Source organism: Bufo bufo, chromosome 6 (assembly GCF_905171765.1).
Source record: "Bufo bufo chromosome 6, aBufBuf1.1, whole genome shotgun sequence".
NCBI classification, from domain to species: domain Eukaryota; kingdom Metazoa; phylum Chordata; class Amphibia; order Anura; family Bufonidae; genus Bufo; species Bufo bufo.
The window spans coordinates 19,428,847-19,449,394 of NC_053394.1; the positions used below are offsets into that span (position 1 = coordinate 19,428,847).

Genomic DNA, 20,548 nt, shown 5'->3' on the forward strand with positions numbered 1-20,548 from the left:
GGCATATGGGGGCTAATGGAGAGGCATATGGGGGCTAATGAGGCATATGGGGGCTAATGGAGAGGCATATGGGGGCTAATGAGGCATATGGGGGCTAATGGAGAGGCATATGGGGGCTAATGGAGAGGCATATGGGGGCTAATGGAGAGGCATATGGGGGCTAATGGAGAGGCATATGGGGGCTAATGGAGAGGCATATGGGGGCTAATGAGGCATATGGGGGCTAATGAGGCATATGGGGGCTAATGGAGAGGCATATGGGGGCTAATGATGAGAGGCATATGGGGGCTAATGATGAGAGGCATATGGGGGCTAATGAGGCATATGGGGGCTAATGATGAGAGGCATATGGGGCTAATGATGAGAGGCATATGGGGCTAATGATGTGAGGCATATGGGGGCTAATGATGAGGCATATGGGGGCTAATGATGAGGCATATGGGGGCTAATGATGAGGCATATGGGGGCTAATGATGAGGCATATGGGGGCTAATGATGAGAGGCAGCATATGGGGGCTAATGATGAGAGGCAGCATATGGGGGCTAATGAGAGGCATAATAACACTGTCATCCACAGATGCCCCCATAACAGTGTGTCTTCCACAGATCCACCATAACAGTGCGCCTGCGCACTGACGAGAGACAGAAAGAAGGGGAAAGAATCCACGGAAGCAAGCAGAGGACGGCACAGCAGACGACTGAACAGCTTCTTTTGTAAGTAAATAGTTTTATTATAAATGTATCCCTGCATACCGCAATTCTCTCATATTTTGTAATCTTATTTATATATACTTATTTTGTTTTTGCCCCCCCATTTTTGACTGTGGTATCTTTGTGCCCCCCTATATATTATTCCTATATTAAACACTGATTTTGTTGAAAGTACCAATAAATATCGCCTTATTGATAATTTGCATTTTTATTCTAGTGCGTGATTGTGTAGACAGGGCCCCAGTGCACTGTATTGCCCGGGGGCCTATAATGCTCTTAAGATGGCACTGCACGCAGCGGACGTCACTGATGGGGAACGTAGATTGTGAGCTCCACTGGAGACAGCGAGCGATGATCATGTCTGTAAAGTGCTGCGGAATATGTCAGTGCTACATAGTGAGGAAAATATAAATATAAATAAAACAATAAAACAATTATCATAAATTTTAGCTTTCTTTCTATCTATCTAATACAACAAACAGAGTGGTAGCAGCACAGTCAGTGGTAAAACATGGGTGCAATCGCTCCTGGACTTTAGGCAAAAATCCATAGACATTCGTCACTTTTTAACCTGTGACAGTACACACGTGATTTATCTTCTTCAGTGCCCTTGTAATCTACTCTGTGTTGAAGAGACTACTTGGGACCTGAAGACGAGATTAAATCAACACAGATATACAATATGTCAGAAAAGGAAGGACCTGCCAGTCCCCAAACACTTTGTAGAATTAGGACATAAAGAAAAGGATCTTACGTTTAGAATCCTGGACCATGTTCCACCTTTAAAGAGAGGAGGGGATAGAGAATTGGTGTTCAAACAAAAAGAGCTCCAATGGATTTACCGTTTACAGACCCTTAGACCTAAAGGGCCTCAATACAGAATTCAGATGGGGGATTTTTGGATAGGATGATACGTTACTCTTTGGTCTCTTGCAGTAGAACCTCTCCTTCCATGCATGATGTAGGTCATTATGGATGATGTCATGCTTTTTTATTTATGTTTTTTACATTTTTATTGTATCTTTTAGAAAACGATTACCTTTATCTACTCATCACTTCTATACCATATTGGTTCCATTACTGGTTCTTTTTGGAGAAACATCCTTTTGACTCACGTGAGGACTGTCCTCTGAGGTCACATATTGGACAATTATATGTTCGTACCACTTAGTTTTGGTCTGTCTTGACCAATTGGTGGTCTTTCCACCTGCATCTTTATGTACACTGTGGGTTTCACTTAATTTTTATCATTGAGTTCCCTATAATGGAGGGACCATATGATAACACCATCTGGTGCAGTGTTGAAAGGGAATAAACTTGACTCCTTGTGAGGGGACATGAAATTGTGCCCCCTTTTATAGAGTCATAATTGGCAAAAGGAGATAGGCCATTGACACTGGCCATCCCCTCCCATCCCTACACCCTAGCCTCATTGTGCTGGGCTGAAACGTTGCAACTGGGGAAATAAATGGGTCTAACACTCTTTACAGATACTGGAGTGCTGCCTCATCATTTGTTTTTGGATATCTATCTATCTATTGTGAGGTTTTGCTCTGGTAGATAGCGGACGCAGTACAGAGGCAAAAGACAAGTTCTTAACGCAAAACTTCAGTGTTTATTCACACTTCAGGCAAATGCACAAAACAATGCATTACTTTGCAGTCTTGGTGCTACTTCACACAAAGTGGAAAGTTCATATAAGGCAAGTCACCTTGATGTCAGTTCTGCCTCCAGCGGTCCACGGCAGGCTTTAGGGGGCCTGTTTCCTCGACCCATAGATTTCAGCCTTCCAACCTGGTACCAAGCCTCAGATCCCAACACAGAGATCCTGCTGCTGAGCCCAGCTGCCTATTTAAGGACAGCCAGGTGGTGCCAAAAACCCGGACCGGCAATTAAAATCCAGTCCGGTATTTGACCCCACCTGGCTACAAAGCAGCCCAGCAGCACACGCTGGGAGGAAAATACCTGTTTTCCCAGACACCATTCCCCTCACTGTGTCACTCTATCTATCTATCTATCTATCTATCTATCTATCTATCTATCTATCTATCTATCTATCTATCTCATATCTATCATCTATCTATTATATCTATCATCTATTATCTCTCTATTATATATTTATTTACTATCTAGCTATTTATTCTACTTATCTATTTATTCCATATCTATCTAACTATCTATTGATCATCTATCTCATCTATATCTATCTATCTATCTATCAATCATCTATTTATGAATATAATCTATTGAATTTAGTGGTTTCTATCCCCGACACGTGCCATATTTGTGCCCAGACCGATCTCAGTTTATAATAATGTTCTGAGGTTTATTAAGTCATAAAACAATATTGTTAATATCTCTGCGCCCGGCTTCTTCCCCTTTCCCTGTATTTGTATTACCGGACAGTATACGGATAATTGTTACAATGATTATGGTGGGTTAGAATCTTCCATGTAGACTGGGAAAACTGACGACCAAATGATTGTCTCAGTTCTTTCCTTAACCCATATATTCTTCTCCACATGTTCATCTATGTATCTCATATGTTTCTATTTATGTATTTTATCTTTCAACTATATTCAGACCCTTAACGGGTTGTTGTCCGGCACCCGCCTACAGCACAGGTCCTGGGTGCAGCAAGGCATAAGGGTAAAGGCTTTTAGAGATCCATCAGTATCAGTTACCTTGTATTTTTCTCACTCATCTATTTCTGGCTGAAGAATTATCTTATTATGAATCAATATCTTATAAATCATTTACAGCAAAGTTACTGAGAATAAACCTCAGAAGCTTCCATAACACTGTGCACCTCAGCCAGAAATCCCCTATACATTTCTCAGCCATAGGTGTCCACCTAGAAGTATCAGCCCAGATGTGTCCCAATAGATGTCTCAGCCATCAGTTTGCGCTTGCACTGGTAATTGCCTCAGCCATAGCTATGTACCTATACGTGCCTTTTTGCTTAGGTGTGCCCCTATAAGTATGTCAGCCATAGATATGATTTCATAATTGCCTCCTCCCTAGGTACATATACCTCATAAGTGCCTCAGCCATAGGAGCATGCTTCTAAGTGTTTCAGCCATAGGTATACCCCCATAAGTACCTCAGTCATACATTTGCCTCCATAAGTGCTTAATCTATACATTTGCACCCATAAGTTGAAGACCTATTGCTAAGGCACCAATGGGCACAGATTATATATTAGTATGGCACTCTGGCTAAGGTGCACAGTGTTATGGAAGCTATGAGGTTTATTCTCAGTAACTAGCCAGAGGTTTTCCCTCATAAGTGCCTTCGCCATAGGTCTTCAGCCGTAAATGCCCTAGCCATAGGTCTTCAGCCATAAGTGCCTTACCGATAGGTCCTCAGCCATAAGTGCCCTAGCCATAGGTCTTCAGCCATAAGTGCCTTAACCATAGGTCTTCAGCCATAAGTGCCTTAACCATAGGTCTTCATCCATAAGTGGCTTAGCCATAGGTCTTCAGCCATAAGTTCCTTAGCCATAGGTCTTCAGCCATAAGTGCCTTAGCCATAGGTCTTCAGCTATAAGTGCCTTAGCCATACAATAGGTCTTCAGCTATAAGTGCCTTAGCCATACAATAGGTCTTCAGCCATAAGTGCCTTAACCATAGGTATTCAGCTATAAGTGCCTTAACCATAGGTCTTCAGCCATAAGTGCCTTAACCATAGGTCTTCAGCCATAAGTGCCCTATCCATAGGTCTTCAGCCATAAGTGCCTTACCGATATTTCCTCAGCCTTAAGTGCCTTATTCATAGGTCTTCAGCCATAAGTGCCTTAGCCAGAGGTCTTCAGCCATAAGTACCTTAGCAATAGGTCTGTGTCCATAAGCGCCATAGTAATTGGTCTGACTCTGTCCTTTGATGCCTTAGCAATAGGTATTTAGTTATAAGTTCCTTACCCATAGGTCTTCAGCCATAACTGCCTTAGTCATAGGTCTTCAGCTACATGTGACCTAGCCATAGGTTTCCAGCCATTAACCTATGGCTAAGGAATTTATGGCTTAAGTCCTATGGGTAAGGCGCTTATGGCTGAAGAACCTATGGCTAAGGCGTAGTAAGAACTGACTAAAACTGACTGGGTCCCACAGCAAATTTTTGAATATTCCCCCTGGACCTCCCCAATCAGCAACCCCCTCCTCCTGTGCAACCCCCACTCCTGCAGCTAGTCAAAATAGCTCTGTCAGACCAGGCCTGGCAGTCGCTCAGTCCGCTTCCTACACATATATAGTATGTGTCGTGTTAATGTGTATAATGTCATTGTATAGAACCTTTGAGGGAGCCCTGACAATAAAATCTTTCAGTCCTTCTCCTGGGTGGGCCCCTTCTGAGTTTAGGCCCCATAGCAGCCGTTTCCCCTGCTTCCACTATATCTATGCCCCTGGTTTTAGCAAAAGGTCTTTACCGATAAGTGCCTTAGCGAAGATATGTGCCCATACGTGCCTCTGCTAGAAGAATGCATCCATGAATTCCTCAGCCATAGATGTTGGGTGCCCAATATGCTCCTCAGTCATAATTGAGACCATAAATGCCTCATTCACAGGTGACACCCATAGGTATTGCAGACCACTTTTAAGCCCTTAGTGTCAGGTTGTGAATGTTCTGTATACAGCATGTCTATACTTGATTTTGGCTACATGGCACATGCTGTAGTTCTCCATTAAGTAGAAACCAGGTGTCAGATAGATACATATATATAGCTGTATGACTGTTGGGTTATTAGCAGGGCCACCATCAGGGGGGTAAAGCCGATACCCCAGTAAGGGGCCCGGACCCCGGGGGGGCCCGGCCGGTCCCGAGCCATATATATTTTTTTGTGTCAGTGTGTTAACTTTAAAATCAGCGCTCATCTCTTTACTACCTTACATTCAGCTCCCTCCAGTAACAGGCAGTGCGGGCGGCGCTCACTCAGTGACATCACGCGCCTGCTCCTCCCACTTGGCGGCGCAGGCGCGTGACGTCAGTGAGTGAGCACTGCCGCCCGCACTGCCTGTTACTGGAGGGAGCTGAATGTAAGGTAGTAAAGAGATGAGCGCTGATTTAAAGTTAAAGTTACTGTCTGCAGGATACCGAATACAGTTTATAAATGTATACTACTGTGAGCGGCGGGGAGGGGGATCTATGGATGACGGCACTGTTATAGGGAGGGGGATCCGTGGATGACACTGTTATGGTGGGGGGCTGTGGATGACACTTATGGGGAGGATCTGTGGATGACACTGTTATGGAGGGGGATCTGTGCACTGTTATAGGGAGGGGGATCTGTGGATGACACTTATGGCTGGGATCTGTGGATGACACTGTTATGGAGGGAGATCTGTGGATGACACATAGCATAAGATGCCATATACGGTATGTGTCATCCATAGATCCCCCATAACAGTGCCATCCACAGATCCCCTCCATAACAGTGTCATCTACAGATCCCCCCCATAAGTGTCATCCACAGATCCCCCCCATAATAGTGTCATCCACAGATCCCCCCATAATAGTGTCATCCACAGATCCCCCATAATAGTGTCATCCACAGAACACTGTTATGGAGGGGGATATGTGGATGACACATAGCATAAGATGCTATATACGGTATGTGTCATCCACAGATCCCCCTCCATAACAGTGCCATCCACAGATCCCCCCCATAACAGTGCCATTCACAGATCCCCTCCATAACAGTGCCATCCACAGAACCCCTCCATAAGTGTCATCCACAGATCCCCCCATAAGTGTCATCCACACAGGGGCGTAGCTAGAAATGCATGGGCCCCATAGCAAAAAAAAATTATGCCCCCCCCCCCCGTGCCATCCACAGATCCCCCTCCCCTAAATAATGCCATCCACAGATCCCCCTCCCCTAAATAGTGCCATCCACAGATCCCCCTCCCCTAAATAGTGCCATCCACAGATCCCTCTCCCCTAAATAGTGCCATCCACAGATCCCCCTCCCCTAAATAGTGCCATCCACAGATCCCCCTCCCCTAAATAGTGCCATCCACAGATCCCCCTCCCCTAAATAGTGCCATCCACAGATCCTCCTCCCCTAAACAGTGCCATCAACAGATCCCCCCTCCCCTAAACAGTGCCATCCACAGATCCCCCTCCCCTAAATAGTGCCATCCACAGATCCCTCTCCCCTAAACAGTGCCATCCACAGATCCCCCTCCCCTAAACAGTGCCATCCACAGATCCGCCTCCCCTAAATAGTGCCATCAACAGATCCCCCTCCCCTAAATAGTGCCATACACAGATCCCCCTCCCCTAAACAGTGCCATCCACAGTATCAGGTGCCTTCCCCCCCCCCCATGTGCCAGTCAGTATCAGGTAACAAACCCCCCCCCCTAAATAGTGCCATCCACAGATCCCCCTCCCCTAAATAGTGCCATCCACAGATCCCTCTCCCCTAAATAGTGCCATCCACAGATCCCTCTCCCCTAAATAGTGCCATCCACAGATCCCCCTCACCTAAATAGTGCCATCCACAGATCCCCCTCCCCTAAACAGTGCCATCCACAGATCCCCCTCCCCTAAATAGTGCCATCCACAGATCCTCCTCCCCTAAACAGTGCCATCAACAGATCCCCCCTCCCCTAAACAGTGCCATCCACAGATCCCCCTCCCCTAAATAGTGCCATCCACAGATCCCTCTCCCCTAAACAGTGCCATCCACAGATCCCCCTCCCCTAAACAGTGCCATCCACAGATCCCCCTCCCCTAAATAGTGCCATCAACAGATCCCCCTCCCCTAAATAGTGCCATACACAGATCCCCCTCCCCTAAACAGTGCCATCCACAGAATCAGGTGCCTTCCCCCCCCCCCCATGTGCCAGTCAGTATCAGGTAACAAACCCCCCCCCTAAATAGTGCCATCCACAGATCCCCCTCCCCTAAATAGTGCCATCCACAGATCCCCCTCCCCTAAATAGTGCCATCCACAGATCCCTCTCCCCTAAACAGTGCCATACACAGATTCCCCCTCCCCTAAACAGTGCCATCCACAGTATCAGGTGCCTTCCCCCCCCCCCCCCATGTGCCATTCAGTATCAGGTAACAACCCCCCCCCCCCCCTAAATAGTGCCATCCACAGATCCCCCTCCCCTAAATAGTGCCATCCACAGATCCCCCTCCCCTAAATAGTGCCATCCACAGATCCCTCTCCCCTAAACAGTGCCATCCACAGATCCCCCTCCCCTAAATAGTGCCATCCACAGATCCCCCTCCCCTAAATAGTGCCATCCACAGATCCCTCTCCCCTAAATAGTGCCATCCACAGATCCCCCTCCCCTAAATAGTGCCATCCACAGATCCCCCTCCCCTAAATAGTGCCATCCACAGATCCCCCTCCCCTAAATAGTGCCATCCACAGATCCTCCTCCCCTAAACAGTGCCATCAACAGATCCCCCCTCCCCTAAACAGTGCCATCCACAGATCCCCCTCCCCTAAATAGTGCCATCCACAGATCCCTCTCCCCTAAACAGTGCCATCCACAGATCCCCCTCCCCTAAACAGTGCCATCCACAGATCCCCCTCCCCTAAATAGTGCCATCAACAGATCCCCCTCCCCTAAATAGTGCCATACACAGATCCCCCTACCCTAAACAGTGCCATCCACAGTATCAGGTGCCTTCCCCCCCCCCATGTGCCAGTCAGTATCAGGTAACAAACCCCCCCCCTAAATAGTGCCATCCACAGATCCCCCTCCCCTAAATAGTGCCATCCACAGATCCCCCTCCCCTAAATAGTGCCATCCACAGATCCCTCTCCCCTAAACAGTGCCATACACAGATTCCCCCTCCCCTAAACAGTGCCATCCACAGTATCAGGTGCCTTCCCCCCCCCCCCCATGTGCCATTCAGTATCAGGTAACAACCCCCCCCCCCCTAAATAGTGCCATCCACAGATCCCCCTCCCCTAAATAGTGCCATCCACAGATCCCCCTCCCCTAAATAGTGCCATCCACAGATCCCTCTCTCCTAAACAGTGCCATCCACAGATCCCCCTCCCCTAAACAGTGCCATCCACAGATCCCCCTCCCCTAAATAGTGCCATCAACAGATCCCCCCTCCCCTAAATAGTGCCATACACAGATCCCCCTCCCCTAAACAGTGCCATCCACAGTATCAGGTGCCTTCCCCCCCCCCCCCCCATGTGCCAGTCAGTATCAGGTAACAACCCCCCCCCTAAATAGTGCCATCCACAGATCCCCCTCCCCTAAATAGTGCCATCCACAGATCCCCCTCCCCTAAATAGTGCCATCCACAGATCCCTCTCCCCTAAACAGTGCCATCCACAGATCCCCCTCCCCATAACAGTGCCATCCACAGATTTCCTCCATAACAGTGCCATCCACAGATCCCCTCCATAAGTGTCATCCACAGATCCCCCCCATAAGTGTCATCCACAGATCCCCCCCATAATAGTGTCATACACAGATCCCCCCATAATAGTGTCATCCACAGATCCCCCATAATAGTGTCATCCACAGAACACTGTTATGGAGGGGGATCTGTGGATGACACATATAGCATAAAATGCTATATACGGTATGTATCATCCACAGATCCCCCATAACAGTCCCATCCACAGATTCCACTCCATAACAGTGCCATCCACAGATCCCACTCCATAACAGTGCCATCCACAGATCCCCCTCCATAACAGTGCCATCCACAGATCCCCCTCCATAACGGTGCCATCCACAGATCACCCTCCCCATAACGGTGCCATCCACAGATCCCCCTCCATAACGGTGCCATCCACAGATCCCCCTCCATAACAGTGCCATCCACAGATCCCCCTCCATAACAGTGCCATCCACAGACCCCCCTCTATAACAGTGCCATCCAAAGATCCCCCTCCATAACAGTGTCATCCACAGATCCCCATAACAGTGTGTCATCCACAGATCCCCCATAACAGTGTGTCATCCACAGATCCCCCATAACAGTGTGTCATCCACAGATCCCCCATAACAGTGTGTCATCCACAGATCCCCCATAACAGTGTGTCATCCACAGATCCCCCATAACAGTGTGTCATTCACAGATCCCCCATAAGTGTGTCATCCACAGATCCCCCATAAGTGTGTCATCCACAGATCCCCCATAAGTGTGTCATCCACAGATCCCCCATAACAGTGTGTCATCCACAGATCCCCCATAACAGTGTGTCATCCACATATCCCCCATAACAGTGTGTCATCCACAGATCCCCCATAACAGTGTGTCATCCACAGATCCCCCATAACAGTGTGTCATCCACAGATCCCCCATAACAGTGTGTCATCCACAGATCCCCCATAACAGTGTGTCATTCACAGATCCCCTATAACAGTGTCATCCACAGATCCCCCATAACAGTGTCTTCCATAGATCCCCCATAACAGTGTGTCATCCACAGATCCCCCATAACAGTGTCATCCACAGATCCCCCCATAACAGTGTCATCCACAGATCCCCCATAACAGTGTCATCCACAGATCCCCCATAACAGTGTCATCCACAGATCCCCCCATAACAGTGTCATCCACAGATCCCCCATAACAGTGTGTCATCCACAGATCTGGAGCAGACCTGCTGATAAACACACCTAGGCCACCACCAGTCAAGGTAAAAACTTACAGTTGTCAATAATGTAATGTAGTGTAGGGGGCCATGTAATGTTTTGAGGCCAAAATGGCACAGATGACCACCAAGAATATCTAGAATATCTAAAATTAGCTGGTCAAGTAAAATGTTGCATGAAACAATCATTAAATAGGTGGCCGACAAAATGGGGCAGGTTAAAGGGTGTGATCAATGGGCTGAGTCAAGGAAAGGGGGGGCGGCAAAATTAGATTTAGTCTGGGGGGGGGGTTGGGGGGCCCAGGCCTTGAGCTATGTAAGGGGCCCCAAAATTTCTGATGGCAGCCCTGGTTATTAGTAAATGTATCCATCGATCAGGAGACTTCATATGAGAGTTGAAACTTTAGTGAGAAATGTACAGTAATCTCTATCTCCACCATAAATCCTTATCTTGCTACTTGCTGGAAAGACAACTTGAATTGTTTTTCAGGAGAACTGGCCGGAAACTCTTCAGGCTTCTGAGTCTTCTGGCAAAAAAAAAAATGGCTTCAAGTGTTCATAGAAGCTCCTACATATTTCCTTATAATGCAGTTATATTATAGACGGCAAATGTATTGAAGGTTTGGATTGTATGGAAATCTAGCTGAGAGGAGAAGTTAGCTACTTCCTTCAGGCTCTTCTCTGTCACTAATGGATGAAGAAACTGTCACTGATACCAGGTCATGTTTAATATGCTGCAGACAAAGACTTAGTAGAGAGAGGGATGTGAGAATTTGGTGCTTTATACTTTAATTGCAAAAACAAGAATCTGATCCATGAAGGGGTTGTCCAAAGTGGACGACCCCCTTAATAATAATAAAACATCTATTCAAGGTCAATACTACTATAACTACTATATAGTTTCCAATCATATCCAAGTCTATTCAGATATAATTGAAGAAAGGAGTAACAGCGGGAGTGGGGTAGAGGGACAGACAGGAATCATCCATGTGGTGATAACAGATGGACTAATAGGATTTACCATGAATTAGATGCCACTCATACTGGAAACTGTAGATGTTTCTATACTTAGTGACATGAATAACTGGAATGATTGATCACTGGGAATAATCTCATTATTGTGATGTTGACAGGAAAGATATCTCCCGGTAAGATTAAGATGGAACATAACAGGGTGATGGACCTTTCATTCCTTCTTCTGGATGAACAGAGCTTGTGGCTTAGTTCAATTTTGTGAACTATGCATGAGGTTTCCAGGAATTTAGGTAATTACCACCCAATTATACAGTGAGGAAGAGAAGTATTTGAACACCCTGCGCTTTTGCAAGTTCTCCCACTTAGAAATCATGGAGGGGTCTGAAATTCACATTGTAGGTGCACTCCCACTCTGAGAGACAGAATAAAATTAAAATAATTCAGGAAATCACATTGTATGATTTTTAAAGAATGTATTTGTCTTGCACTGCTGAACATACAGTCAGGTCCATAAATATTGGGACATCGACACAATGCTAACATTTTTGGCTCTATACACCACCACAATGTATTTGAAATGAAACGAACAAGATGTGCTTTACCTGCAGACTGTCAGCTTTACTTTGAGGGTATTTACATCCAAATCAGGTGAACGGTGCAGGAATTACAACAGTTTGCATATGTGCCTCCCACTTGTTAAGGGACCAAAAGTAATGGGACAGAATAATAATCATAAGTCAAACTTTCACTTTTTAGTACTTGGTTGCAAATCCTTTGCAGTCAATTACAGCCTGAAGTCTGGAACACATAGACATCACCAGACGCTGGGTTTCATCCCTGGTGATGCTCTGCCAGGCCTCTACTGCAACTGTCTCCAGTTCCTGCTTGTTCTTGGGGCATTTTCCCTTCAGTTTTGTCTTCAGCAGGTGAAATGCATGCTCAATCAGATTCAGGTCCGGTGATTGACTTGGCCCTGAAAAAACTCTTTGGTTGCTTTTGCATTATGCTTTGGGTCATTGTCAATCTGCACTGTGAAGCGCCGTCCAATGAGTTCTGAAGCATTTGGCTGAATATGAGCTGATAATATTGCCTAAAACACTTCAGAATTCATCCTGCTACTTTTGTCAGCAGTCACATCATCAATAAATACAAGAGAACCAGTTCCATTGGCAGCCATACATGCCCACACCATGACACTATCACCACCATGCTTCACTGATGAGGTGGTATGCTTAGGATCATGAGCAGTTCCTTTCCTTCTCCATACTCTTCTCTTCCCATCACTCTGGTACAAGTTGATCTTGGTCTCATCTGTCCATAGGATGTTGTTCCAGAACTGTGAAGGCTTTTTTAGATGTCGTTTGGCAAACTCTAATCTGGCCTTCCTGTTTTTGAGGCTCACCAATGGTTTACATCTTGTGGTGAACCCTCTGTATTCACTCTGGTGAAGTCTTCTCTTGATTGTTGACTTTGACACACATACACCTACCTCCTGGAGAGTGTTCTTGATCTGGCCAACTGTTGTGAAGGGTGTTTTCTTCACCAGGGAAAGAATTCTTCGGTAATCCACCACAGTTGTTTTCCGTGGTCTTCCGGGTCTTTTGGTGTTGCTGAGCTCACCGGTGCGTTCCTTCTTTTTAAGAATGTTCCAAACAGTTGTTTTGGCCACGCCTAATGTTTTTGCTATCTCTCTGATGGGTTTGTTTTGTTTTTTCAGCCTAATGATGGTTTGCTTCACTGATAGTGACAGCTCTTTGGATCTCATCTTGAGAGTTGACAGCAACAGATTCCAAATGCGAATAGCACACTTGAAATGAACTCTGGACCTTTTATCTGCTCATTGTAATTGGGATATTGAGGGAATAACACACACCTGGCCATGAAACAGCTGATGAGCCAATTGTCCCATTACTTTTGATCCCTTAACAAGTGGGAGGCACATATGCAAACTGTTGTAATTCCTACACCTTTCACCTGATTTGGATGTAAATACCCTCAAATTACAGCTGACAGTCTGCAGTTAAAGCACATCTTGGTCGTTTCATTTCAAATACATTGTGGTGGTGTATAGAGCCCAAAATGTTAGAATTGTGCCGATGTCCCAATATTTATGGACCTGACTGTAAGTATTTGAACACCTGAGAAACAACAAGAATTCTGGCTCTCAAAGACCTGTTACTGTGCCTTTAAAAAGTCCACCTCTACTCCACTCATTAATCTAACTTGGTAGCAATTGTCTGAGCTCTTTAAAGACCCCTGTCCACCCCACAGTCATTCAGACGCCAACTACTACCATGGGCAAGACCAAAGAGCTGTCAAAAGACACCAGAGACAAAATTGTGGACCTCCACAAGGCTGGAAAGGGCTACGGGGCAATTGCCAAGCAGCTTGGTGAAATAGATCAACTATTGGAGCAATTGTTAGAAAATGGAAGAGTACAGTAAAGGTGACTGTCAGTCTCCTTCGGACTAGTGCTCCATGCAAGATCTTACCTCGTGGGGTATCACTGATGATAACAAAGGTGAGGAATCAGCCCAGAACTACAAGGGAGGAGCTGGTCAATGACATGAAGAGAGCTGGGACCACAGTTTCAGAGGTCACTGTTGGTAGAACACTACGCCGTCATGGTTTCAAATCATGCATTGCACGGAACGTTCCCCTGCTCAAGTCATCACATGCCCAGGCCCGTCTGAAGTTTACCAATGACCATCTGGATGATCCAGAGGAGGCATGGGAGAAAGTCATGTGGTCAGATGAGACCAAAGTAGAACTTATTGGTCTAAACTTCACTCGTCGTGTTTATAGGAAAAAGAAGGATGAGCTGCATCCCAAGAACACCATCCCTACTGTGAAGCATGGGGGTGGTAACATCATGCTTTGGGGGTGCTTTTCTGCGAAGGGGACAGGACGACTGCACTGTATTAAGGAGAGGATGAATGGGGCCATTTATTGTGAGATTTTGAGCAACAACCTCCTTCCCTCAGTCAGAACATTGAAGATGGGTCGTGGCTAGGTCTTCCAGCATGACAACGACCCGAAGCACACAGCCAGGATAACCAAGGAGTGGCTCCGTAAGAAGCATATCAAGGTTCTGGAGTGGCCTAGCCAGTCTCCAGACCTAAATCCAATAGAACATCTTTGGAGGGAGCTGAAACTCCGTGTTGCTCAGCGACAGCCCCGAAACCTGACAGATCTAGAGGAGATCTGTGTGGAGGAATGGGCCAAAATCCCTGCTGCAGTGTGTGCAAACCTGGTCAAGAACTGCAGGAAACGTTTGACCTCTGTAATTACAAACAAAGGCTTCTGTACCAAATATTAACACTGATTTTCTCAGGTGTTCAAATACTTATGTTCAGCAGTGGAAGACAAATACATTCTTTAAAAATCATACAATGTGATTTTTTTATTATTTTTTTATTCTGTCTCTCAGAGTGGGAATGCACCTACAATGTGAATTTCAGACCCCTCCATGATTTCTAAGTGGGAGAACTTGCAAAATCACAGGGTGTTCAAATACTTCTGTTCCTCACTGTATAGAAGAAGATATTTCAATCTCATCTCCCTTGTTCTACCTAGGACAAGACTTACTGAGAAAAGAGGACGACTAGAGCATATTGTGGTTTAACACATCAAATCCCCTCCACCTTTTGGTTTAATGGAGTTGATTATGTCAGGTTCAGGGGTAGACAGACCATTCGTAAAGTTAAACACAGTCTGAGGGTCCAGAACATTGGGTGGTAGGGGTCCAGCCGTATATCTTTATGGTGTAATGCACATGCTCTGTATATGTTATATCTGTAGTGTGGACGGCAATGAGCCTATGACCCTTATTGTCCAGTAGTCCAGACTATTCTCAGTCTGCCCCAGCTCTCTACAAAAACTAATTAGAAGGCTCATGAATATCTCAAGATATCTCCACATGGTGCAAGCATGTTGAAAATGAATGGGTGCAACACTGCTGCTTCACCCGGACACTGTCGAGGTGACACCATGTGTTGCTGCTCTCCGGAAAGGATGGTAAGGAGTGGTGCGCCCCAATGGTAAATAGGTCTAGAGAGTCAGGGTCTGCAGTAAACCAGGGTGCTTCGTTACTGGAGGAATTCAGGTGCAAAGCAATACAGGCGAGGCATAGGGCTGGCTTCTCCAGTCTTTTTCATGGCAGAAGAAGGGTTTGATGCTGAGGAAAGGCCTGAGCTAGCTGTCCCTCTCTCTCTTCAGAAGGCTGGTACCCTGGTCAAAGGCTGGAGGCCCACGGTCAGTAGCTCAGTAGTCTGGGTGGCTCCTTGGTAACAAGGCTGGTGACCCATGGTCTGTGGCTCAGAGTGCCCATCTCAGTGTCTTCTTTTGGTCACTCATGCAGACTGGCAGAGTCTTCCCCTTCCAGCACCGTTCCCTAACTGCAGAACACCGGGGGCTCTGACTGCTCTCCTTATATACCATTTCTATCTAGACTTGAACCTTCTAGTGGAAAGGGTGGAATGGAGAAACTCAGCACAAACAATTACAAAGTTACCACTCCCATCATAGACTTACATTAGAGCTTCAATGATACTCAGTGGCATTGACACAGCAGTTTTTCCAGACAAAAACAAGTTTCAACACATAACAACAGAGCTAAAACCAGACATTAAAAAGGTCAGACTGTCTAGTTTTGGTGGCAAAGAAGTCTGGCTTTTTTCCTCCAATACATGCTCTTCTTTCTTCTCTATGGCAGCTGTGGATAATTACCAGCTTCTTATTCAAAGTCCCAAAAGTCTCTCAGTATTTATTAACCTGTTCTACGGTGCTGTGCAAATAAACAGAATATACATATAAAATGCAATTAAACAGTATTAAACAGTGAAAGTTAACCCTTTCAAGTAAAATAAAGTAAGAAGTTTATAATAGGGGGAATGGACAAATGTCCACAAATGTATAGACTTCAAAGTACTTCTGCTCCAGGGCTCTACAATTCTTCTCTTACCCCAGTCCCTGTTGTATAATAGTTTGCTTTTCTGTCCTCTCTGCTGTTTAGAATTTGATGCCATAGTCCTTATATTTGTTGCCCCAGACAGTGATGTCCTCTATTGATACTTGCCTGGAGATTTCTGTTTTTGCGCAGACCTCTAGGTAGCTGACAATCTTCCAATGCTTTGGAGATAAGTATTACCAGATATACTGGTCTGTATGAGGCGCAAAATCATGATAAGTGCTAGGAAATTGGTCTCTGGAATAGGTGCCTTATCCTCTAGGACTTTGCGGCCCATGGTAAAGTGTCATGCCTTCTTCTCCAGCTAAGTGCATCGAGGCCCTAAGGGTAAGACTGCGTGTACACAAGACTATACATCATGAGATCAATGCATACCGATGTGCAAAAGGAATTATCGATAACAAATAAAAGCGACAAATGGTGCACAAAAGCAGCAGGTGTTCTTCCTATTATTTTATTAGACGTATTCCCTATAAGGACTTTCTGCTACAAATACACTGGAAAACGAATATTCTATTTACCTTTCAGATACAAATTGTGCCTGAATTAGGAGCTCATTTATTAAAGCTTTATTTTAAAAAGCAGTTGAAAGGTCAGATGGAGACGCAATGGGTCTAGATATTTGGTTATACAGAACGGGGATAGGTTCTGAGCTAAGAGATATATTTTCAAAAAAGGGTATGTAGACTTTTGCAGCCAATGATTTATTTTTCCATTTCATATTTAAAACAAATTTAGAAATAGGGGCAGTTTAAAATCTACTCTTTTGGGTTTGCAGCTGCTATGAGGCTCCATGTGTCTCCATGGTCAAAGGTTACAAAGAAACCACGTTGTGTATGTGGTTGTACATCATGTGTTACACTGTCCTGCTCTTCTACTGTCTGTAGGTTATCAGAGGAGAGGAGGCAGACATAGTGGATAAATAGTATCAAACGACTGCTGAACCAGACTACTTGGGGTTTGTTTGTAGTCTGTTGCCAAGGAGACAGATAGGTCTACATAAGAACAGTTCTATACACAAAATGGGAGGGGGATGCTATTTGCAATCAGGACATTATGGCACTATGAAAATTATTAGCAGAATTTAACATTCTCTTTAAAGCTACAGTGAGGAGCACTTTAGGCCACTATACTAGGTCCCATATAAAAGATGAATCTAATGCTACATACGCACCCATAGTTACCCATTCATCATGTAATTAAGCATGCTAATTGTACGGTACTTTCCAATGATTAAGCTTGTGTGGCCCCAAACTGTGTTGAATAGGACATACAGCATGTTATAAAAGAAGTTCATCCTCAGGGCTCATGCACACATCCGTATTTTCTTTCCGTGTCTATTCCATTATTTTTGCATCCTGAATGCAGAACCATTCACGTCAATGGGTCCGCAAAGAAAACAGAAATGTCTCCGTGTGCATTCTGTTTCTGTATGTCCACAAGTCCGTTCCGGAAAAAAAAATAGAACATTTCCTATTATTGTCCATTTTGCAGACAAGAACAGGCATTGTTACAAGGGATCCACACAAAAAAACGGATGCAGCACGCATCTGTGTTTTGCGGACCGCAAAATCCATATGGTCGTGTGCATGGGCCCTTAATCAGAGCTTTATCTTGAAGCCCCTCATGAAAAATGTGTAACTGGTCCCGCATCTACCATGGACCACTACCGTGGTTCCTCTGGACACCAGGGCATGGATGTTATTGGTACCCCTGTACCCCCTATAGCAGAGATGGCTAACCTCAGGCATTCGAGCTGTGGTGAAACTACTTATCCCAGCATGCTCCATCCAATTCTATGGAGTTCTGAGAGCATCTTGGGAGTTGTAGTTTTAGCACAGCTGGAGTGCCGGAGGTTAGCCATCACAGCCCTATATTTTCTGCACCTTCATAGGACTTATTCTAGCGATTTACCAGTAGAGGACAGACCAGGGTTGAACCCTTGTATGAATTCTCAATTTACTTATGGGATGGTGACCAGTCCTGGGAAAGAGAGAGAGATGGGCGCCATCTTACCATGGTTCCAGATTAGTTGGTCATGAAATTAGAAAGATTATATGATGACCTATTGAGTTGGTCTTCTAACCTGGTTTGGGTACATCTTGTATCTCCTAACAGACCTATGGCCACTATACAGAAGAACTTTCTCAATTTGCTCGTAAGGAAGCTGCCAGATTACTGCAACACAGGCAAAGTTCAAGTGCAAGCGCGATCAAACCCCCTGATGTTCAGAAGCAGTGTTACTCCAAGTGTCATGGTGAGAAGTCATTTTTTTTTTTTTTTAATCTGATAATTTTTATTAATTAAAAGATTTCTTTTGAAAACACGTACATGCACACTACAGATCACAAGATACAAGTTATTCGGATTCAAAAAAGATATTGCGTAGATAATACAGTCATACTTAGTCAAGGAGTAAACCGTGAGTACAATCCCACAACAACAAATCCCCCCCCCCCCCCCGAGACATAAACAGCTGTGATAGTCTAGCTGCTTCACTAAGAGATAAATTTGGGGTTAATGCAAGCGTGTCTTCCCACTGGGTCCACCACTGGGTGTCAGTAATCGTTCCCACATCTTTTTCCCATTTTGCTTTAATCTGAATCAGGAATTTCTTCAAGTATTCATCATGCAATGAAAGATAGACTTTTGAGATGTCTCCTTTTACAGACCCTGTTACCACCACAACATCGAGCGTCTGATTAGTTGTGTACTGTAGTGAGGAAAGTCTGGATTGCGCATCCAATGCATGCCTCAGCTGCAAATATTTATAGAAATGCGTGGAGGGGAGGCCAAACCCAGAGCACAGCTGCTGGAACTGCTTTAGAATACCCCGAGAGTATAACTGGCCAATATTCCAAATCCCATCCCTTCCCCATTGTGAGAACCCCTTTAATTGGGATAATTCAGATAGAAGAGGATTATTCCAGATGGGAGAAACATTCAACAGTCCTGAGATACCCAAGCTCTCTCTAGCTTTAGTCCACACTCTCCTCATAAGCCCCAAAATTGGAGCAGATTTAAACCTAGGGTCTACATCCCCCTCCAGGACTGCTAGTGGCGAATAACAACCCGCTGCCCATGAAAGTAGCCTACCTCCTCTCCCCACTCCCTCCGCCATATTCCATCCCTTAAGCTGGGTTCACACCTAAGAGTACTGAACGAGCGCTCTATATGCGCAATTATTTCGGGCATTTACTTACGCGGCCGGCAAACAAGCAAACGCCCATTGTCACGCGTTCCCGGAAGTCTATGTACGGGAACGCGCGACACTACGCCCCAAAGAAGCTCCTGTACGTCTTGGGGCGTAGGGCGTTTTACAGCGCGTTCGTACGCGCTGTAAAGCGCTCAGGTGAGAACCATTCCCATAGGGAATCATTGGTTCTTGCCTGTTGAGCGTTTTACAGCGCGTAGAAACGCGCTGTAAAATGCTCAGGTGTGAACCAGCCCTTTAAGTGTTGCAGCTGAGCTGAAAGAAAGTATAGTAAGGGGTTAGGCAGCGACAAACCACCCGCATCCTTGGCCACCTGTAAAGTTTTGTATTTAATTCTACTTCTCTTATCCTTCCACAACAGGAACCAAAATATTTGCTGTATTTTGTAAAAATAATGCGCAGGGATCCACACTGGAGAGTTATGAAGCATATACAAGAGTTGCGGCACCAGCACCATTTTAATCAGGTTACCCATACCCACTAAGGATATGGGCAATTTATGCCACAATGCAGCCATAGTTTTAAACTTAGTAGAGGCAGTATATTATCGGGTATATATTTATGGGGATGTCTACTCCCAGATGTTTAAATGAGGATACTACCCCAAGTTTAGTATGAGTAAGACAGAGACTTTCTGGGACCGGGGACAACGGGAGTATCACCGACTTATTCCAATTAATAAGCAAACCAGACTGCCTGCCAAAATCAGAGATGGCGTCTATGGAGGAAACCAGGTCACCTACATATAGCAGCATATCATCTGCATACAGCGACACACGCTCTTCCAAATCCCCTCTTCTAAGGCCCTTGAAAATCGGTGTGGTTCTAAGAAGGCAAGCCAACGGTTCTATATCGCTATAGAAAATAAGAGAGGCGACAGTGGGCAGCCCTGCCTTGTCCCCCTTTCTAGTGCGAGCTCTGGAGAAATCCCTCCATTTACTCTAATCCTAGCTCTAGGTTGGTTATAGAGCAGTTGCACCCACCTTATGAAACCTGGGCCGGATCCCATTTTAGACAAAACTGCCCAAAGGTAATCCCACTCGACGCTATCAAAATCTTTGGCAGCATCGAGTGAGATCACAGCCCTACATCCTCCCCAT

At 45.4% G+C, this 20,548-nt stretch overlaps 1 protein-coding gene across 2 annotated transcripts in view; it reads left to right on the forward strand.

Annotated features, from left to right (window-relative positions):
* CLCN1 (chloride voltage-gated channel 1) overlaps window positions 1–20,548 on the forward strand; it is a 126,131-nt gene that overhangs the window by 50,446 nt on the left and 55,137 nt on the right. For both annotated transcript variants that reach the window (XM_040437726.1, XM_040437724.1), the window contains exon 2: window positions 18,353–18,491. In XM_040437726.1, the coding sequence (XP_040293660.1) occupies window positions 18,353–18,491 (139 nt within the window). The remainder of the gene's footprint in view (window positions 1–18,352; window positions 18,492–20,548) is intronic.